The sequence below is a fragment of the Silurus aristotelis genome, assembly GCF_946808225.1.
Source record: "Silurus aristotelis genome assembly, chromosome: 5".
Lineage (NCBI taxonomy): Eukaryota > Metazoa > Chordata > Actinopteri > Siluriformes > Siluridae > Silurus > Silurus aristotelis.
The window spans coordinates 22,408,047-22,432,014 of NC_139578.1; the positions used below are offsets into that span (position 1 = coordinate 22,408,047).

Below are 23,968 nucleotides of genomic sequence, written 5' to 3' on the forward strand. Positions count from 1 at the left end.
TGGATACCACTGGTAACTGTTACACTAATTATAAACCAACAACATGTGGTTTTTCTTGCTTTAACAATCAACCTGTGGTTAATTTTCTTGAAAGGAGACAGAGAGCCGATCTGAGGCTTGGTCAAATCTCTGGTGTGTGGGAGTGTGTGAGAGTGCTGGGTTAAAGCTCCTGCGAGACTATGAGTGAGTGGAGTTTGGGGAGTGTGAGATTGTGTGTGAATGCGCATGCAGGACAGCTAAAGTAGCCTCCTGAGGTACATGTGAGTATATCAGAGTGACAGCTCTGGCACTGGAGCAGAAATGTTCCTCATAATAATTGCAAATGAGGATACGCATACTTATACTTATGCAAACACATACCCCAAATCAAAAGCAGACATGTATATAGCGCTCACGTACGCACAGGCCGAGAGTGGTGAGTCAGCTCACGTGCTGTGCGTGTTGCGTCGATCTCCGCTCTTTTTTTTTTTTTTTATGACATTTCCGTTCTCAGAAACGTATTCACTTTCCAGCTCGATTCACATCATGCTCTTACATCTCACATCTCTCTTTCTCTGACTGCGTTTTCTTTGTTTTTAACCAACAGTATGAAGGCACAGGCCCCGGGACATCCCGGATCTGCCTGCTTCTCCTCCAGACACCTGGCTACAGACACGCAAGAAACATAAAAAACACACACACACACACACACACACACACACACACACACACACACACACACACACACACACACACACACACACACACACACACACACACACACACACACAACACTCAATTCCAGCCTCAAAAGAATACGAAAATAGGAGTTTTAACAAAGAACATGCACACACCATATTAGGGATTCTGAAATGTAAAGCCTTCTGAGTTATAAGGATGCAGTAACTTGAGTTTGCCAACTATTTTCATACATAAAAAAAAAGATGACCAAAGCAGAGAAGAAAAAGTTTGGCTCAAATTAAAAACAAATGTCAAATTTAATATGCTGGAGTCTTTTAGACAAGCAATGTCTGTTATATGCTTCAACATATGATGTCCAGCAAAATGTCACCTTTGCTCCTGTTTTACACCTCGAGGCAGATGTTTAGGGTGAAAGTTGTGCTCAGAAGATCAGAAGGCAGCATTATGACAATCATATCTGAAATTTCCTTCAGTTGGACACTTTAGCTTAAACAAAGCTTAATGGAAACAAATAAATGATGGAAACATTTTAATAGCTTTCATGATAATATTATGTAGGGGTGGATGGTGTGCTGAAAAAATATAAAACCTAAAGCAGAATATTCAGCTTTAGATATTTAGCGGGAAAAGGTGACAATCAAAAATTATTTTGACTAAGAACAAGGAAAAGTATATAAGGAAAGTTTCAGCAAAATACAGATCTAACAGAATCCCAATATTTGCATCTGCTTATTGTTCCAAATCTCTATATCCGAAAAAAACAACAACAAAAAAACAGATAGAAATTCACTAAGTGCGTAAATTACGGCTCTGATATCTGCTCACAATTTATTTTTGTTTTCATGGCATTTAGCAGATTGCTTTTATTTCTTATAATTGCGTCTATTTCTCAGTATATGAAAACTGTTCGCTTATTTTAGACCACAGAGACCAAGACCAATTACCAGTGATGAGCAAATGAACACGGTAATCTCTTGTTAATGAATGTAGTCTTACTTTGTCCCCCAAGCTTCGTATCTGCTTAAAAGAATAAACCTCTCAGTCGTTCAACTGTTTTTTGAAATGCTGTGGAATCCCAGTCCCAATACACACCTCTATGGTCTACCTGGCTGGCAGGTTTTCAAAGAGTACGATATCGGATTATTACAAGCAAAATATTTATATTCGTTTATATCTCTAGTGGGGAAAAAAAATATTATCCAATCAGCTACTTGATATCATGAATACTAAGTAGGCCACAATGTTATAAAAAAGCAATATGTGGTGTTGAGCTGCAATATTGAAGTCATGACATTAAATATCACCAGGCGTCTCCTAATAAAGCTTTGTATACTGTAATGTATACCTGCGTGACTAGTATACTAATGGTATTGTCTGAATTGGCTGCACCTGATAAATAATAGGCTGCTTCCATAACAGTATGCTGTCCAGAAAAAACAATGTGTGTGTATGTGTGTGTGAAGGAGTGAGATGCTGGAGGACTGCCAGGTTGGGTGCTAAGCCATGAGGAAAACCGTTAACCTGCCTGACCCTGTAATCGTCTCCACCCCGACACACACTCCACAGTCACTCCATCTGCCAATCACGAGGACAACAAACAACACACTCGGCCAGAGCAGGTGTCCATGGGCTTACACAGGTCAGAGCGGGGAAGAGAGAGAAAGGTCGACAGACAAAGGGATAAACAGATGGAGGTTTATACTGAAGAGCTGGAAATTGTATTTATTTATTTTTTTTTTAAGTCATTTCTTCTTATGATCTGAAGTAATTATGTAAATTTGCTTTGGTGGTTAACTCTAAAAATAAAGTGATCAATAAAACAAAGCGCTTTTTGTATTGCCTACAGATGTCCAACTTTTACTGAGCCACTTTTTGCCATAACCGCTTTCAGAAATGAACAGATTGTGAGGCTGTAAAAATAAATAACACTGAATGATGCCGCTATTGATCATTGAACATTCATTTAGTAAAGCTAATTAAAAAAATCTAATGGGTACAAAATGCACCTAATGTTTATCCAGTTGAAAAAAAATAAAAAAAATCGACAGCACCAAATCAACCGTGCTGAATTCCATTTTTTGATTTGTGAAAAGTTGCTTTTTGAAAATCACCATTCCGAAACTAAGTGATGGAACATAATCCCTGTAATCTAAATATTATGATTGAAAATATACATAAATGCTGATAAAAAAACGAACTAGCTCGAAAATGTTAAATGAAGAGAAAAGCACAAGAATGGAGGAAACTCCTATATCCAATCATGTTCTAATTTGGGAAATTACACCGTCACTGTGTGGAACAAAGCAGAGAAGAATGCTGACAGCATGCTGACACAAGAACACTGAGCCAAGCACGCATTCCCTGCAGAATGAGAGGAGTCCAGTTGGGTAGGGATGGAAAAGAAAAAAAAGAGACAAACATGAACAAATGAGGTGTACTAAAAGCTGGAGAGTTCCTGAGTACTACACTCCCACAATCCTTTTCTCAACAGAGCACAGCGTGGCGGAGAAGCGGCACAGGCCTGTGGGTTCTCTGGAGGAGGAAGAACGTCATCAGGATGTTTTCATGAAACTCTGGCACTGAGATGAGCATCTCACAGGAACAACATGCAGCCAAACTGGGTCAGCTGTGGGCGCAAGCACATGTCTGAGTGTGTGTGTGTGTGTGTGTGTGTGTGTGTGTGTGTGTGTGTGTGTGTGTGTGTACAAGTTTAATGAATGGGAGGCTTACCTTGAGTGAGATAGTTTCAATTCAATATGGATGTCACCTTTCAAAAGATCAAATCTAGCATGATAGGAAAAAGTATAAATCTAGCAAGGTTAGACGAGGGAAAATACAGTCAAGACCTCAATCTTGTTTAGTAGTCAAGAAGGACACTTTCATTTATTTCTGTCTTTATTTGTCTGTGCGGGGAAGAATAGCAAAATAAAATCCTTTGAGTGTCTAGTCTTGTTTTTCTCTCTTTATGGGAAACAAATGTCCTCATCTCAGTGGGATATTGTGTTGGGTTTGAACTTGTGGTTCGCTTGAGGATTTTACTTTTGTTTTTGATATTGGGGTCAAGGCTGGGATTAGTGGTGTGTGTAGGCATGGCATTCTTAAGCCCCAAGAATACACAAGTCACTGGTGAAAAATGGTGAAAATTCACATCACATTTTACATTCATGCACATTTTCCACTGTACCATTAATATCTCACAATATGCCAAAAAAATACAAATACATAATATTGATCTTTTGCATCACTGTAAACAGGTCACACTATACTTTAAACAACGTGCCATTTTCTGAAGTTTAGTTTACAGCATTAACCCCTGCTATGGGACAATCCATATCAAGGCACTGTGTCATACTAGTATTCACTTTTACACTTGTATTCGTTTTCAACCATAACAGAAATGCCCCACAAAGGTATAATTACAAACATCTGTGTGTGTCGAGTGGGTGGTGTTTCCTGTTCTCTGTATGAACATCGTTATGAGGAGTTTTGATGGAAGGGAACGGCCACACAGGTGAATGTTGTTTGCGTGAGTTATCTGATTAAATGTGTGTGTGTGTGTGTGTGTGTGTGTGTGTGTGTGTGTGTGTGTGTGTGTGTGGTCTGCCTTGCTTATATCAGTCACTGGAATAGGAGCCTGCAGAAATGGGTCAATGATAGCCAGTCTCTCTTTTTCTCTCTGTGTGTGCTCTTTGCTCATAGATCCGTGAATGTCTTCTTTCTTAACCTTGCTATTTTCTTCTCCATTGGAATAAATGTACGAACTTAAAAAAAAAAAAAAAAAAAGTCTGTTTAAGTCTATATACGAGAGGCTTACACTCACTCACACACACTCACCCTCTGGCTCTGAAAAGCCTGTGCTCTAAAACCATACTCATTCACATTTAACATCAATTATACATAACATTACATGGAGGTCTAAGTGTTTACTGCATAAAATGTTAATATACAGTAATCCCCCTTTTATCGTGGTGGTTACGTTCCAAATCCACTTGCGATAAACGAAAAACCACGATAAACCGACGCCACCCCGAAAATTCTATTTTATGTATACTGTACTGTAAAACAAACTTTCTTTCGGCTTCTCCCGTTAGGGGTCGCCACAGCGGATCATCCGCATGTTTGATTTGGCACGTTTTTACGCTGGATGCCCTTCCTAACACAACCCTCCCCATTTATCCGGGCTTGGGACCGGCACTAAGGCTTGTGCAACCCTAATGGCTGGGGTTGGTTCCCTGACCGGAGATCGAACCTGGGCTGCAGTGGTGAGAGCGCCGCATCCTAATTACTAGACCACCAGGGAACCGTATACTGTACTGTATTAACATTTTACTTCATTTTATAATTAATAATTCTATTTTTATTAATAGATTTCCTTATTTTAACATAAAACAATCCCCTATAAGTTTTTTGGTCTATCGTTCTATCCACGAGAGAGACCGGGAAAATCAGCTAAACAAATGAGTTAAGTGGCAAATGCAATTTCGCGATAAACCAACCGAGGGCGCGAGATTCAACCGCCGTAAAGTGGGAGATTACTGTATATATAATTCTCTCTTTTTTTTTTTTTATTGCAGGCAATAATATACAGCATCCAGTGGCATACAATAGTGTAGGTTTAAATCAGGAGTCCCCTCAGTTAGACCTAGAGGCTATTGCATATTGCATCATATTAATTTTCCCCATCTATGGAAAAAACGTCTTGTGCGAAACTGGTTTGTGATGCAAAGGATTGGGGAATTTTGGTCTAACTGATTCCTGGTTTGTTTCAGCATTGAAACTGGAGCCTGTATGGAAAATTATGTTCTATGCACTATTCTCTATAATCAGCAAAGTCTATTATGGATGTTGTGTCCTCTATGTGTCCAAATGTGAGGACATTTGCTTTTGGAAATGTACTAATTGTAATGTAGCTTTATCACACACACACACACACACACACACACACACACACACTGTTGCAGCCTGACTTGTGTGTATTAGAAAGAAAAAGAGACACGGAGACAAAGAGGGGGAAAGAGAAAGAAGGTAGAAGGAGGAAGGATTTAATTTAGATGGGTATATAGCTGTGTGTGTGTGTGTGTGTGTGTGTGTGTGTGTGTGTGTGTGTGTGTGTGTGTGTGTGTGTGTGTGTGTGTGTGTGTGTGTGTGGTTTCTTGCTGCTTATTTGACAGGAGGCTACTAGCCACTGCTCCAGGCACTTGAGAGTTGATGGTTTGGAATAATAATGCTCTCCATGTCATTTTCTCTCCTGTTTTATTTTATTATTATTTTATCAAATAATCTCTCTCTCTCTTTTGAATGTATATGAATACTGAATGTTGTTTTCGGTCTCAGCATTGATGGGGTATAGTAGCTTGGGTAGAAGGAATTGCCAGATTTTTCATACAATTTTGATTGAAATGATGTCTAAGTTCAGCACACTCTGTACATTAGACTAGCCACATGTGACGCAAGCACGATGCCTCTATGATGCGCGACCAAACATTTGCGGGGACTTGAGGGCAACATGTACTCCCAGAGACATCCGAGGAGGTGGAGCAAGAACGAAAAACAACGGAGGTGAAGGACGAATTTTGAGAAAACAAATAGGGTGGTGAGGAATAGAGGGATGAGAGGCATCTGGAAGTGGGTCATTGGTCTGATGGGAGGAAAAAGGCCTGTGTGAAACAGAGAGAGATGGAGGGGAGGTGGAGAGATTCTATATTAAGAAAAAGGGAAAACGAGACAGAGAAAAGTTAGAGCGATCTCACAGGCGCTTTTACGAGTTATTCATTTCTAGGTCAGTTTGGAGCCAAAAGTCAAACAAGAACATTTGAACACGCAAATGCAGACACACACACACACACACACACACACACACACACACACACACACACACACACACACAAGTGCTCAGACAGCCAAAATGGTGGCAGAATGCGCACTAGTGCACAGTCCGTTCTAAAGACTGTAATTACATTTTACTGCCACTTTTAATTAAAGGTTATAATGAAGGCAAACACAGCTCTGCCAGACAAGAAAACCAGCAAGTACACCGACACTGACAGGGCGTGGGCATGTGTGTGTGTGTGTGTGTGTGCGTGAACATGTGCGTGTGCATGTGTGTATGTGTATGTGTGTGTGTGTGTGTGTGTGTGTGTGTGAACATGTGCATGTGTGTGTGTTTGTGCACAGATGGCGTATATTCCTGCACGCCAACGGTCGTGCATGTCATTAGTGCTAGAATGTGCGTCTACAAAGTTATTCTGTTTCCATCTGTTTTTATTTGATGGTTTGTGTTTTCCCCAAGCATGAATGAGCATGCAAATGTATGCAGGTCAGTGTGTGTGTGTGTGTGTGTGTGTGTGTGTGTGTGTGTGTGTGTGTGTGTGTGTGTGTGTGTGTGTGTGTCTGTCCCTTTAATAATAATACAAATAAATGCGCACACAATCACAGAGAAGGCCTGGATAAGAATAGGTACACAAATTTCACAAACCTATGGTTAGCACAGCAGCCTAAAACACACACTCACACACAGCAACATCTGGAGTTCTTTAAATCAGTACAGACAGTCTTAAGCCACACTGATCTGAAAGCCAGACTTCACCAACACCACAGTGAGTGGGAGAGAGAGAGAGAACGAGCGAGCGATCACAGCCAAATTACTGTGTTCATTAAAAGAACAGACGCTAACACTTCACACACACACACACACACACACACACACACACACACACACAGCGCCCAGTAAACTGTTCAATATGCGGAGGTCATAGCACCGAGCCTGAAACAGCACAGAAGAGTTCCAGAAAGCAATCAGAGTCGCGAAAATTTAACACTATTAAACACCTCCCTGCAAACTCCACACTCACCACAGTAATGAAGACATTCGTCTTCCAGGTAGGAATATGAATTATACCTTCATTAAGACTGCCCAAATATGCCGACTGAAACAATTAAGGAACTAAAAAAAACCCAGGGATGATAAGTGGTTTGACATGAGTGTTTGAAAATAGGACAGAATAAAGTAATGACGTGAAGATTTGAGAATTAAAAATTTATAATAATAACTAAATAAATTCAATATACATGCACAAGCACAACTGAGTAGACGTGAAGAAGCCATAAATATAAATAGCTTCTGGGAAACATTTATAATACAATGTTAAACACAAAGCAAAATACTATTCCAAATAACCGAATGTCAGTTTCCACACAGATTCTGTAGACAAGTAAAATGTCCTAATAAAAACTAATTAGGTTTTTACAACAAAGGAGCCCTCATTCATTAGGTTTTAGCTTATTAATCTCACACTAGAATGTGAGATGAAACACTTTACTGAGTGTTATGGGGATTCTCAGGTGTCAGGACTTCTATAATTCCACTACAATGAGGAACTGATTAAACGTCAAGATATGTTTTGGTACTGGCCAGTTCGGTCTCATTAAATGTCCTTGTGAATTAGTTCTTTTAATTGCAGATTTTAAAAACATTTCATTCAACAGGGTTCTACATTGTTGCTGGTACTTTAGCAAATCTCCAGTAAAATGTTCAGGATCAATATGATATATTATGATCATTTTCACAATATATATTATAGGCTACAATTAGTGAGAAAAAACTAAAAAAAAAACAATAAATCTTGAAGAAAAAAAAAAAGGTACATATGTACATACAAATAAATGAGTCCTTCTCAAATGACTCAACATGATTCTCAATGTAGTCCTTGACATCTGGACCCATGGTCCCATAACTCACTCGTTCAGAAATGGAGATGGATTTGATCCGAATAATTACGGGGCCATCTGTGTGAACAGTAATCTGGGGAAAGCTTTTTTTGTACTATTATTCATTCAAGACTTAAACAGTCTCATCAAGCCAATTGGATTTGTGCCAGCTCTCAGAATATTGGGTTGTGGTGACGCCTTGCACAGCTTCTGCCCAACCCGAAACGGAACAAAAGTAAATATTTGTTTGTCGGGACTGTAGATCGAGCACACCCATTTGTTATAAGCATTCAACTGTATTTGAAACAAAGGTCTAGTTTGCAAAGCTTAAAGAATGTGTCTCGAGGATAAATCACTAAACTAACATGAGTTTATTTACATTCTAAACTGAGCAGTATTTAACCTTTACATGACTGAACAGGCAGCCATTTTAGAGAGGGGTCTTGTAGCACCTGGTCTCACTACACACAAGTCTGAAATCGAATTGCTCCTCCAAGAGAACGACCTGATTTTGCTGCCCCCCACCGAACATGGCCTAAAGCACAGTCTGGATCTGCTAGAGCACGACTGACAGACCTGGAGCCTGACAGGAAACATGAAAAAGACTAAAACCGTCATTTTTCCGAAAGAGATCCTGACCTCAGGGCAACGCTGTGCACCGGCTGAACATCCACGGACATCCATTACTAGGCCAGACTAGGCTGACTTTAATCGACCCATTTAAAGACATTAGGGTTGCAGGATATTATTTATTTACTTAATCGAGACAAGATGGTCAAGCAATGTTACATGTAATAGAACATATTACTTGGTCCTGGGGGAACGGTGTTTCGTTTCACTGTGTACTGTACTGTATATCGCTGAAATGACATTAAAAGCCATTTAACTTGACTTAAAAATGTAATGTGATCTCAGCAGTTATTCGCAATGGTTAGGCGTTTTATGACAGGAATTTATAAACGTCATTATGGACACTTTAATAAGAACACCGTTCATTCACTAACCACTTTAATAGGAACATCTGAGTATCAATTCATTTATGCAATTATTCAATCAAGAGATGATGTGGAATCAATTTAATGCATATAATCACACTCAGACAGGTCAAGAGCTTCAGTTCATTTTCACGTTATAAATTAGAATGTGGTCAAGGACTCTGACCATCGCATGGTTGCTGATTTTGATTGTCTGCTTTAAGTATTTTTAAACAAAAATATAAATACATTTATACACAGAACGATGGGGTGAAAACAACCTGTATACACTACTGACTCCAGTTCTTGGCCTGTCTGGCCATTCTTCTGTGACCTCTCTTTTAAACAAAGCATTTCCACCTACAAAACCGCCGTTTACTGAACATTTTCGTTTTACATATACATATATATGTGTGTGTGTGTGTGTTTGTAAGTATGAGAAACTTTTGTCTTAAACATTCTGCAGGATGTCTCTGGTCAGTAGATGTTTATGCTGTGGCTTGATTAAGCTTTGCAATAAATTAGGAACTAAAAATATGTGTTATGATATGAGTAAAACATAGCCAAATGATTAAACAATTAATATTTAGAGAAGGTGTAAATTACAGTTAGAGTCGGTCTTGGCCTAAACATCTGTCTTTAATATTATCTTGTTAAAAACTCTGGCCTAAATCTAGTGAACAAATCTAAAATGTTCAAGCTTCTCACTGATTTTTTTTGAAACACAAACAATTAAAACAACAAATATGTCACACAACATGACTGAGTTTTAAGATCCATGCTCCTCAACTACAGTGAGCAGAAACTGCTGCATAAACCATAATGTGACCCAACGGGACAAACATGCAGCTGAAATTATGCAAGTCACGGCCTCCCACCCCTCCACAGCTTCACCACGACTTCTACTGTTACACTTATTTGCATCTTTTTCCTTTTGTCTCCTCATTTCCCCTCCTTTCTTTTGAATTGTTCCTCTCCATTCCAAACCAAATTCCCAGCGTAATCAAAGCCAACGCTTAGTGAATTTCTTAAAAACATCACTTCTCGTTATATTTGACGACACTTTGGCAAAGCTGCAACTAAATACGGCCATGCCAATAAAGCTCATCACATTGAAGGCAAACTGAGAGAGCCAGAGCACAACTTGGGGAAGCAGCCAATCGAAATAATACATCCTGACATCTGTCCCTGCCCAGTGCTCCAGGGAGGGATGGAGAGAGAGGGAGCGAGAAGGGAAAAGATTGGGGCAGAGGAAGGGAAAAAGTGCGAGGACAAAGAGCTGATGGATTGTGTAAGGAGAGCAAGTGATGACAGCAAAATGTAACAGTGCTTGTGTGTCTGTGTGATGCAGGTGGATGTGTGTGTCTGTCTATGTGTGGTTGTTTCTTCATGTGTGTACATGTTGATTCATGGGATTATGGGCTGTGTTTATGCGTGTGTGTTGTGTGTGTGTGTGTGTGGTGTGATTTGCTGAATGTGACATACTTTCTGTTGTCTGCCTTTCCTCAGTGGATTTGCAGATTGAAGCTGGGTTTGGAAGCCTGCACATTTGGAAGGATGCTCTTTTGGCAAAATGTGAGGGAGTGGATAAGAGAGGGAATGAGCTTCTGTGTGTGCGAGTGTGAAGGAGGGGGAGAGCTGATTAGATGGATTGTTTAGGATTTCTCGATTTGGAGTAACGGTGCAACATGCAATATTAAATCTTCACCAAATTTTTTCCCTAATTTAATTCAAACAAACACGGCACTGTCACAGCACAGATGTGATGCGAATATGATTAGCTTTAAATCGCTTTGACGTTCAACACGTACAATATGCCGATGTTGATTTTAAGTACAAAATGATTATATTTCATTACTTTGTATTTAATCATTAATATTATTGTTTTTGATTATTATTCGTATTATTATTATGATTCCTTAGAAACACTAAAAAAATTATTCCTTTTGTATGCTACATCTCTAGCTCTTTTTTTCCAACCTTGGTGCCCATCAGTCCCAATAAAAGAGGTGTGGCCTTTGTGCCTGTTAGTCCCTCACACAAATGCAAATTCTTCAACCCAGATTGTAAACTGCAGCTCATATTTGATATCTGTTATATCTGTCATATGGTATATCTGTTAAAAAGTACTTTATATGTGAAGCATGTGGGAAAAAAAGGCAACTCCTTTCCTAATCCAATGTTAAACCCCAATATATGACCTCCTATTGTATTTTTGTCATACTTGTACTCAATGCACTATTACGTCTCCTCATTTTAGAATGGAATGTACTGGTTAGAATGTTGCCATAATAATATTAAAAATTTCATGGTTCATTTTTCATCAAGATATCTTGAATACATTTGGAACTATTTACATGACCCGGTTCATATAAGGGGGTTCTAAAGGTTGAGATTAGAATTGGAGTATGGTTAGCATTCCAATTTTTTTCTGATTTTATCAATAAAATACAACCATAAAACATAATGCACATATCTGATTAAATGTGGAGTCGTTTTTCATGCGATCGGGTTCGATATATATCTAAACCAGGTGCTGAACCAGCTAACACAGGTAAAGTGTGCACGATAGGTAGGCACAACATTTTAACAGGATATTGGGGCCAGGGATTATTTTTGGTTCTCTCTCTCTCTCTCTCTCTCTCTCTCTCTCTCTCTCTCTCTCTCTCTCTCTCTCTCTCTCATTTCTGTCAAATACCCAAACTTCCAGAACTACACCTGCTATCTCAAAACTACTGGCACAATCTCGACCAGCAGTGCACCAGCAACTCAAGTGGAGTGTGAGGTCTGGTTTGAAAATGCAGTTTCCTGTAAATGTATTCCTTATCGCACCTCTGCCTGTTTCAGACACTTCAAGTTTGAGAGCAGGCTATTAGCTTGTTAGTGAATAGGCGCGCGCGCGCACAGACACACACACACACACACACACACACACACACACACACACACACACACACACACACACACACACACACACACACACACACACACACACACACACACACACACACACACACACACACACACACACACACACACACACAAGGTCCCATTATCTCGGGTTGTTTTGAGTTTGGAGTGTGGGGCATGAGGATTAAGTTGGATCCATAACTCTGAATAGAGGCAGGTTCTGTGCGTCTCTTTTTTGCGCCCCTACAGAATTAATTACCTTAATTAAATTGCATAATTGCATGTATTAAAACAGTGGATTGAGAAAGCGACAGAGATGAGGTTCGAGCCATCCCAGGCCAGGCAGACAGAGTGGTATGACAGGCACTTCGTCGTTAATAAACATGTTATAAATCAGCACATTGTTCAGGGGGATGTGTAATTAAAAACCTGCTTAAATGGCATTTTAAGCAGGAACACTGGGTAATGTACGCTATGATTCCAGCTTCCTAATCTGTGCAAGCTGATCTAAATCCTCGCAGGCTGTAGTCCTGTTACGCGTTATTCTAGAACCCTAAGCCCTGAAGCGGAACCCAAATCGACCTATCACAGCGGCAAAAGCCGGTCCACTTACATTACAAGGCTGATAATATCATCAAGGTGATCAGTTACCCACAAACACCACTTGAAAAAACTCCAACATGCTTTATGTATCTTTAACGAAGATTAAAATCTTGCAATCCTGTGACAACATGCAATGAATTATTCTTTTGGCATCGTGCATGCTATTAAACAATAAAAAATAAGAACGAGAGAGAGAGAGAGAGAGAGAGAGAGAGAGAGAGAGAGAGAGAGAGAGAGAGAGAGAGAGAGAGAGAGAGAGAGAGAGAGAGAGAGAGAGAGAGAGAGAGAGAGAGAAAGAAAGAAAGAAAGAAAGCATGGGAAAGAGAAGAACTGGGTTGGGATGGAAGGAGACAGAGAGGTTAAGATAGAAACTGGGGCTCAGACAAATATCTCCTTGTATTGTATTGGATGTCCCCCCAAAAAATTGATTTATAAAAGAAAGAATTCACAGATGTGCTCGAGCACAGAACCCACACTCAGATCACCAGGGAAGACAAAATCAAATTACAGACAAAATTCAAAAGTGTGTGTGTGTGTGAGCTAAAGCGCTTGTCCCCGTCTCTCTGGAGTGCACACACAGAAACACTCGTCAGCACAATCCTCCCTGAACGCTCTAATCTCTGTGCACGCCTGGCAAACATCATCGCTGTTTAAAGTCCTGCTTATCCAAAATGTCTCCCTGTGCATTTGTGTATGCGTGGGTACAATAGATGCGTGCGTTGGGAAAGATTTATAGCGTGGACAAGTCCGACTGCTGCATCGAGGCCTGTATTTCAATCGCACGTCAGTCTCCGAGTGTAAATTACAGCGTGTGTAATTCGCCGGAGTGCTTGTTTCATTGTGCGACGTGTGTTGCGGCAGCTGTGTGCGCGCATGTTGTAAATGCATGCTGTGTTCATTATGGCCATTAATGGGTCATGTTTGCGTGATCCCGCACGCTAAATCACGCTCATGTTTGCACGTCTGTGCATTCGGGCCGCCGAGATGGTGTCAAGGGTCAATGGCACTGTGCAGGCTGGATAAACCGGCCCCCTGTTCCCGCGAAACACATCCCTCCGCAAGTAGTTCCTTGGAAGAATGTGGAACAATGTTCGCTTTGTCCACGTTCCTCACAGACAGAAAGAGAGAGTGAGAGTGAGAGAGTGAGAGAGGGGCTGTTGAGGGGGGCTGATGAGTTTGTGTCAGTGTTTATGTTCTAATGGTAGCTGTTAATCATAGTGTTCATGTTCAAAAGAACTTGATCATTAGGGAAAGGAACACACACACACACGCACACACACGCACACACACGCACACACACGCACACACGCGCACACACGCACACACACGCACACACACACACACGCAAAAGCATCAAACAGTGTGTCGTAAAGCACATATGGCACTAATACACATACGCCCCGTTTGCTCCTATAGAGAGAGACGATGGTTCTGGATGTTGACCTAAATCGGAGCGGCGACTTGTCACATTCTCTTATTCACACTCTGAGCACTTTTTCCCCCTTTTCCCTTCTTTCTATGTACTGTTACTGGTTCCCTGCCTCCCTCCCTCTCTCCATCATTAGAAAAACATTTCTCATCACCAAAAAGCCCAGAGTCTCTTCCACTTCCCCTCTCTGCCCCGACCTACATTTATCAGCGCCCTCATCAGTACGAAAGTACTTGTGTTAAAAGTGTGTTTGTGCGTGTTTATGTAACCCTCATTGGCTCTTTCTGTTTGCCGTCACAGTTATTCTGTTCTCTGTCTCTGAGAACACATCGGTACCCGGGCTGCGTCGATTGGCAGACACAGCCACTTCAAACTAACCCTCGTCCAATGAGAGCGGAGTGAGCCAGATGTGAGACCCTGCTGAACAGAATGGCAGCATGTTAACCATATTAAACAGGGTCATTAAACGTGTTAATGCACTCGTCCACCAGCATTGCTCCTTTTCACTCATCCCACTGTCTCCTTTCTCTATCCTGCTCTCGCTTTCCCTCTAGGTGTGCGTATGAGAATTTAGTGTCAGGCAGAAATGGGAAAGTCAAATCAGGTTTTAAAATGCTCAAATATTTATCAGATATAGATCTCCTTCAATCCCTTGCTCCCTTGGCTCGTTCCCTGCCTCATTCACTACTCAATTTCCTCTCTCTCGCACTCATAACTCGCATGAGAGACGAAAACATGCATGGTAAACAAAGCAATTAACGCCCTCATCCCACCTACAACAAACAGAGCTTTGCAGACATATTATGGCAATGCTAGAGTTCCCGCACCTAAACACACACATACGAACACATTTACAGGTGAGCAGGCCGACAGACAGAGAATGGGACATCGCACTCAGATTTTACAGCATATCACAGCGGCAGAAGCCACAGACAAACAGAGTACAGATGTGCCCAGTGGTTTGTGTGTGGGAGCTGTGTTGATCTCCGAGGCCTGTGCTTGGCTGTGCATGCACGTGCGTGTGTGTTTATAAGAATTTGTGAGCTATTCTATGCTTCCTGACTCCAGATGTAGCACTCGCTGCTGTCTCACTTACCCTCATATTGCCTCTTTGCCTTTCCCTCTCTCCTTTCTGTGCCTATTCAGTCATCCATCACTTTCTTCTCCTCCTTCAGCTTTCGTTCATTTTTCATCCCCCCCTCTGTCTCTCTGCTCCTGAGTGACAGGTTGCCATCTGTCTCTGCCTGCTGTCACGGCAACACGAGGCAACACGAGGCAACAGCAAACCCGCTGCAGATCCATTCCTGTCAGAGACCCGCACTCTGACTGACAACCTAATGTGTGTGTATGTGTTTGTGTGTAAGTGTACATGTGTGTGTGTGTGTGTATAGGGAACTGATACAGAGAGACAGTTTCAGAGTTGTGTCATAGTTACACCAACATTTAAGAAACATCTATTACTTAATGTCTCTCTCTCTCTCTCTCTCTCTTTCTCTCTCTCTCTCTCTCTCTCTCTCTCACACACACACACAAAGTGAAGCATTTATAATTTTCGCATGGGGTCTACAAGCTCGCAGGTTGTTCATTTCTTATTTTGAAGATCAAAGATGTGCTGCACAGATGCTCTTAATGCACTCAGCTTTGCATTTACTGTGGACTAAAGGTGCTTCATACTCGTCAAATGTACACTACAGCACAGTGAAATTCTTTCTTCATACAACCCTGGTGGGCTCAGTGCGCAGCGTCAGTCATATGGCACCCTGGAGCACAGAAGGTTAAGGGCCTTGCTCAAGGGAACATAAATGCTTTTTATGTTCACTGAATACAGAACTAGATAAAGGAAGATAAATATAGCAGAATCTATTACAGTACATACTGTATATTTTCATATGTGCGCTTGAGTAATATATTCAATTGTTTCATTTATTAATTCTTCTATTTTTTCTAATGTTTTAATTAAATTTTTTTATTTTTATTTTTTTTATCCCAGTCAGTGTATCAGTCAATTCTCAGATTAACCAATAAAGCGGAAAATTGCAACTCATGTTTTGGTAAATGGAACTTGGATATTTTAAAAACCTTATTTTTTACACCCCACACACTCATGGTCTTAGCTTCAACCCTCAACCCTCAACGTCAACCTCTAGGTGGACCAGAAGGCTTTAAGTGCCATTTGGGACCATAACTTTCTCCTCCATTCTTCCCTTTTTCTCTTCCCAGTTCCTCAGTTATATAGTATATTGAATATATCAAAATGGTTTGAATATGCAACTGTGTAAATAAAAAAAATATATACTATATAAGTCACACAATTTTTTTTCCCTTTTCTGGCCCTTTACTTCTGTATATGATTTTTGAAAAGCTATGTTTTTCTTTTATCCAAAAAGATTACAGAGATGAAAACAACCCTTTCTTTTCTCTCTCTCTCTCTCTCTCTCTCTCTCTCTCTCTCTCAATTATGTAGCATGTGTTCCAACTCATTTGATGCCTATTGACTGAATTATCACATGCATAAGAGGATCTAATGTAACCAACCTACCTACACACACCCAGAAATTTTATATTAACAAACACACACACACATTTATATGCAATGTCTAAGACAAAGGCAATCGCCATTTACTGTAGTCTATAATAAAACTCGTTATGATTTCTCTCTCTTACACACACACACACACACACACACACACACACACACACACACACACACACACACACACACACACACACACACACACACACACACACAGAGAATTACATGTTCAGTGACCCCTAAAATGTCCTACTATATGATCCTAATCACACCTCATCTCCATCATACTGATCTCTATCTGTCTGTTTGTCTTCTCATTTATTGCAATTTGTCTCGGTGCTAATCACAATGAGTAGGAGACATCAGTGCAATGCAGAGGACATACATTGACCTGGCCAGCTGGACTCCACATAAAGAAAAGCAAGCTGTTCAGGCGCCTTTTGATTTTCTGTGCTGATTTGTCTCTTTTCTTGCGACAAACAGAAAAAAGTTGATGCTGATATGAAGAACTTTGAAAGTAATTATAATAACAAGATATTAAAATATTGTGTATGTGTGATGATTTGGCAAGCAGTTTGAAAGATGATAAACTTGCAGTCATTGTCTTCCCTTATTCCCTTACTCTTCCATCATAGAGCTAGCGTTAAAAACTAAACAATCAAATTTAACACCAAACATGTCTTGGCTGATTTATTTCATTTTGGGTTACTGAGACATTGTATACATTTCATCTTTGGTTTAATTATTCCTCTAATACACTGTTTATACAGCTGCAGATTGGGGATAAACACAAACTTTCACTCTGATTCATCTGGGTATCGCTCCTCCTCTTTCCGTTTTTAACTCTCCGTCTCGCTCTCTCCCTCTATCAGCCAGTCTGTCTTTTTCTCCTTATTTCTCTTCCCATTTCTATCTCTACCTGCTTTGTGCCAAGTGTTTGTCATTCTCTCTCCTTCAGCTGCTCTCATTTCGTGTTGACCCACCTCTCTGCCTGTCCATCTTTCTACCGCTAAGTGTGTGTGTGTATGTGTTTGTGAGTGTCTGACCTTGCAGTTGAGACCTCATCGATCCACTCAGCCTGTCAATTGATTTGCTGGGTCTGTTGGAGCAATGATAAAGGCCCTGGCAGGAAGTGTGTGTGTGTGTGTGTGTGTGTGTGTGTGTGTGTGTGTGTGTGTGTGTGTGTGTGTGTGTGTGTAAGTGTGTGTGTGTGTGTGTGAGCGTGTTATTTCAGTGACACCTCTCTGCCTGTATAGATGGAATAAATGTGGCATGTACACACACACACGTCTACACAAACACACACAACCACACACACAGCACCAGTCATGGCAGTTTAAAAGTCCTTGGCCTGATTGTTATCGTGAAGCCACTGAGCCTCTCATATACATACACCCTGATAAACATAATCTGCAATATATTCACCTAATAATACAGGTAATCACCTGCATATTTATAGAATTAACAGCCCAAAACAATTTCTGGCAGAAAATTCTAACAATGTACTGCAAAATACGCTTAAAATCTGTTGCATGCTAACAGTACAAAAGTAGCTTTACAAAGGAGGAAACGAGATCATTAGAACTACCTGACATAGCTGACTATTAGCATGAAGATAGATGATAATTAATTATAATACTAGATGCCCTTTACTAGTAAAATAATGCCACTTTCTGAAGTATTACTGTTCCACAAATGCTGCATTTAACCTGTTACAGTTTTCCCCGGCGTGTTACATGCAGGCTAGCATCAAGCGCACTATCACTAGCACAAACGTATGAAGAGTAGCTCACACAAAGTCAAGATTGTGAAAGCCAATAATTGTTATGCTTCTAAAACATGCTGGATAAAGACACAAATGGCTAAAACTCCATTTCCTTTAACAGCGCTATAATACAGTTTCTAGTTTTAGAGCAGCTCTGCTGGTAGTGTCTGATGTGAAATTCAGCACGATCGCATGAGCATCAGTTTACAAGATGTCACCATTCAAAGTCTTTTTCACAAAAGTGTTTTGTATTTGTAATACATGCATTAAAAAAAGAAACGCTGGCCAACCCCGATAGTATTGAGAGTCCTTACAGAAGCTAATGCACTAAAGCATTACAATATGAACAAGTCACAACAAATAGGAGTGGAAGGCAGGAGGCAGTGCTCCCATTCATCCCTCTTCCCATGTATAATCCTCCTTTCCATATCCTTTCTTTTTCTATCCTACCTGTTCCCCCTCCCTTACTTCTCTCACTTCCCCTCTCTCGGCACACCTCCAGCCTTCCTTTTCTGTCTGTCATTCTCTCTCTGTTTTCATGTGTGAATAGATACTAAAATAACATCCGTATGATTTTTTTTAATCTGCACTCCTGCTTTAAAATAGGTGGGAGAAAGTGCAAATGAAGGTAATGTACTTCTCACAGACATTGTTTTTTTTTCCCCAGTCTGGAGGTGAAACGCGGGTGTTTGCGCAGGCTTGTTTTCTTTACCTGCCACCATGTGCTGTTTCAGACACTAAGAACACCCCCTTCCAGAAAAATGACCTTTAACAAGATGGTTCCCTATGATAGAATTCAGAATGTGCTAAATCTAGGTCGAGGATCAGGGAAAAAATGAAAACAAACCTAAAATACTGCTATGTTATTCTAAAGCGCTTAGAAATGGCAAAACGATTAGCAGACAAAGCAACAAATGCCCGCACACGCACTCACTCACCGATGATGTAGTAATCTTGCATGGTTTTGAACTCGTGCCCCCAGAGATTGGGCGAGTACTCCTGGAACTTAATAGTGAAGCGCATGTCACTGTTGGGCTTGTCACAGGTGAGCAGCAGGTTCGGTGCTCCTGTCACTTCACATCTGTCCGCCTGTTCGCGTGAGGACACCAGATACAGCTTATAGTACTCATACTCGGCTGGAGCTCTGGGTCCTGGGGGGTCCGATGCAGGACAGATGAGGTCCAGGCGGTCCCCTATCTGAGGGTACAGGATATAACCCGTATCATCACTAAACCTGGGTAGAAAAAGAAAGAGCGAGAGAGAGAAAGCAAGTGAGAAAGATTAATTATTCTTCATTATCCCATGAGATTCGCCATCGCATTATATTCACCACGGTTATCATTTATCAGCTTCATACAATAATAAATTTTTTTCTCTAAATGAAATAATTACAAGATTATTTAAATTTAAATGTAATTTTAAAATTTTTATAAAGTCTTGTAATAGATAATTGGTCAAATCCATTTCTTTTTAAGCCCAGTTCCATTCGAATGGAGCATCACAGAAACAAACTAAGACTACATTTTAAAGATTACTCATTTGCTCTGTATATAAAACTAGTGAATTATGTTTTTTTCTTATTTTTATTTATTTTCCAAAGTCAGAAAAAAAAATTCATAAACCTAAAACCAACATAGAAAAAATAGAGAAAGGTGTACGGTTATAAAGAGTATAAAATGTATTTAATACCTTTCCAATACTACAATGTGAAAATAAATGAGATATTTAAACTTTTAATACGTTAAAGTCTTTCTTTCCTAACACTTTGAAAATGTACAGTTATACATGTCTTTAGGGGAACGTTTGTTTTTCAATATTTCAGGTTACAGAAATGCACTGTATGTAACAATAGACAAATCTAAACCCAGGACATACAGTGGCACAGCATTTTAAAACACAAATAATGAATTTCAGATGCACTAGTTTTTGTGACTAGGTTTTGTGATGCTTAATGTTATATCAAAGACAAAATGCTGCGATCTTGACAAGCCTGGTGCGGCTCATGGTGCATGATAGGATACACATAGATCACCCAGTTTTAGAGACCTGCAAAACATGACCTCTCACTCCCCTGACTCACACTCACACCAAGTGGCAGCCTCAGGAATTCTGTGACATTTTCTGCCTGACGCTAACTATGAGTGATCTCACGAGCACAGATGTTCATGTGCTCTGTTCCTTTCTTGTCTTTCTCCTTCATCACGATTTAGCTGTGTTCATTTTATATCGTATTTCCCATTGTAAATATCACATGTCGATATTGCAAAAGGGCAGCGTTCTTCAAACCTAAATAACTTTAATATAAATGTGCCCAAATATGTAAACACGTTGGATACTTTATCAGTGCAGATCTGTGTGACAAGCCCACTCGAAGCACTAAGCTCTAATTACTATTTCAACACTTCTCCGGGCTTTGGTAGCTGCAGGCCTGTTTACCCTGATCTGTGACCGGTTTGAAAAGTTTCAGCCTTGCTCCCTAAGCTCAGGATGTGGTGGAAAGAAAAGAAAAAAAGTCCCCGATCAGAGATAAGAGAGAAAGACTAATTCCTGCTCTCGAGTTAACCCCTCAAGACTGTATTTACATTTAAACAAATCGGAGCAGTCGTTCCTGTTCTGAAGCCGTTTCTGCATTAGCATGTAAATGGCAGTTAAAAAGCTAATGAAACTTCAGAGAACAACAGCGACCCGAGGCTAGGTTAAGACAGAGCCATCATGTCCTCAGTGTTAAATTTTTTCTTTTACATAAATTATTACATCTTGCTGCACAATTGATTTAAAAAATAATCCACTGCAAAATCCATGAGCGTGACTAAAGTTTGCGAATTGGCTAATGTTCGAAATCATGTGTCTAGAGATGGCGGTGTATTAAACCGCAAGCTCTGTTTATTTGGGTTGTAATCGTGTTTACATGCAAAATGTTAATGATGCAATCAATTAATGAAACTGAGAAGCAGACATGTTTTATTCAAAACGTTGGGTAAAAGGTCTACAGGCTTATAAAAGGACACTGTAAAGGAGAAGCACATTTTTGTCTGATTTAAAATGATAAAATATTTAGGGGTAATAAACCTACTTTATTCCTACATCTGCTAATAATTGTAACAATCATCATGGACATTTCAGCTGTTAGCATGCAGCTCTATTAGTGAGGTTAGGATTAACGCAAGGCTTAGCAATAAGAGTATGCAATATTAGTAAATGCAATATTGTAACTAGCACAAGTGTGCGGTGAGAAAACGGTTTCCACTTCCTCTCACGAAGGTTAAAGGTTATCAGTGTCCTCTTACAGTTAGGAGCACACACTCAACACCCTCTTCACACACACTACAGCTAAATTGTTAAAAGGAAGCCAGGTTGCTATTTTCGTGTTCTTGTTTCTCCCTGCCCCCCAGAGCATACACACACACACACACACACACACACACACACACACATCCCATCACACCCACACACAGTTATGGAAATCAGCTCAACACCAGACATGCAGCGACAGGCCCTCATCACCATGCTCCTGCCCAGCCCCCAACCATTCTGCAGGTGTAGCAGGGATTCACCCGCAGACACACCTGCACACAAACACTGCTTACACACCTTCACACCTTATACACACAGTGGTATTTCCTGTTGGGTAGATTTTGCTCGGTATCTATCGGAGAGATGGCATTTCACGGTACAGTAGTGCTTAAGAACGAGTAGGTAAATTAGCTGGGCATAGATGCAGACAAAGAGAGAGAAAGAGAAAGAAAGAAAGAGAGAGAGAGAGAGAGAGAGAGAGAGAGAGAGAGAGAGAGAGAGAGTGAGAGAGAGAGAGCGAGAGAGCGCGAGAGCGAGAGCTGGAGTTTAAAAAAAAAAAAAAGAACAAGAAGAAAAAAGTGCTTGTGGCAAAAAAAAAATTAATGAAAAGATTAAGACCGGGAAAGGGCAATGAAGGTGTAAAATGGACCAGAGCAAGGGTCATCAACAAGTGGACCCGGCACAGTATTTCAGTGGACAGAACTGACAGATAAAAGAATAGACAAAAACTTGGCTTCTTCAGCCGATCCTCTGATGTGGCCAATCACAATGATTTTTGCTGAAGGCAACTCATCAGTCCAGGGGCTAGCTTTAAGGCTAGAGACATTAGGTCATAAAGGGGAACGTTTTACTTTTTTCTTTTTTTCATTTTATTATCACTCTCTGCTCTGTTGTTCAGCAAACTGGTGAAATCACAATGTATTAAACATAATAGACAGAAAACTATAAGCTTGTTCTTCTCACATGAGATTAATAATAGTTTGTTCACAATCTGTGTCCCTAGATAGAAGTGTTAACAATCAGCGACACTGCAAGACAAAATATAAACACTTCAAATTGATTTATCTTTTATACAGACATAAACTAATCATTAGTGGTTAAGTGTTAAAAGGTAACTGTCATCACCATTCAGTCATGTTAGTTGTTTATACAGACCTTTGTTAGCATGGAATTTTATGTAACTCGATCTGTACAGGTTTGACTTAAATGCCCCCTGGTTTAGAGATAGGCTGGGAACGGGGTGAATTAGGGAACGTTTTAATGCAAAACAGTACTATGCTGATTTGAACAGTGATCTCGAACAGCAGACAGTGGTAGAAGACAAAAAAACATTTCTTTGTTGAATTTGAATAATATTGCTATAGTTAGTTTGTTGGGAACTGCAACAGAAAACAAAAGAAAACATGCTGAATTTTTATTCGATCAGCTGCTTCCTTACTGAATCATCGTTTTTCAGTTCTTCTGGTAAGCTCTGGAGACATTGTGAATTTTTTCATGAAGCCAAGCATGCTATAAACAAGTTGCAATATGACAAAGTTTGGGGGAAAAAGTGACTATGCAAAGCATTTTGAAATGGCAAAAGAAGTTCTATCCTAAAAAAATGGTTGAAAAGCAAAAATGTTCTGAATGTAAACTTAAGAGAATTAAGAGTTGAGAATTTAAAAGCAAGCCAGATGGGAAAGAGGAGAAGTAAGGACACAAAGACTAAGCAAGACGGAGAGGAAGAGTGGTGTTGTAGTGATGTTTACATGGTCATGGTAGACACTACCAGAGAAAACCTTCATTCATGTTTTCTCTCTAATGCATTTTTCATTTTCTCTCTTTTACACAAGTTTGCTTTGTGACACTGGAGTGGCACAAAACATTTATAAAAATTTTAACTATTCCTTTACACACTCTTTTCAGCCGCATAAACAGAGTTTGAAAAGTTGCAGAACGCTTTTCAATGCCAGCATAATTACAGCAATTTTAGTTCAGGAACACTTTAGGCTGCAATGATTGAACAACTGTCAAGCAATAATTTCTAATGAGTCTGCTCAAGGTTAAGCAAGCACTCTGCAAATAATTAGTCA

General features: G+C 40.1%; 1 protein-coding gene across 1 annotated transcript in view; it reads right to left on the reverse strand.

Moving 5' to 3' along the window:
• efnb3b (ephrin-B3b) overlaps nt 1-23,968 on the reverse strand; it is a 67,173-nt gene that overhangs the window by 18,045 nt on the left and 25,160 nt on the right. Inside the window, exon 2 of the mRNA XM_083541540.1 lies at nt 19,541-19,836. Coding sequence (XP_083397666.1) covers nt 19,541-19,836 — 296 coding nt within the window. The remainder of the gene's footprint in view (nt 1-19,540; nt 19,837-23,968) is intronic.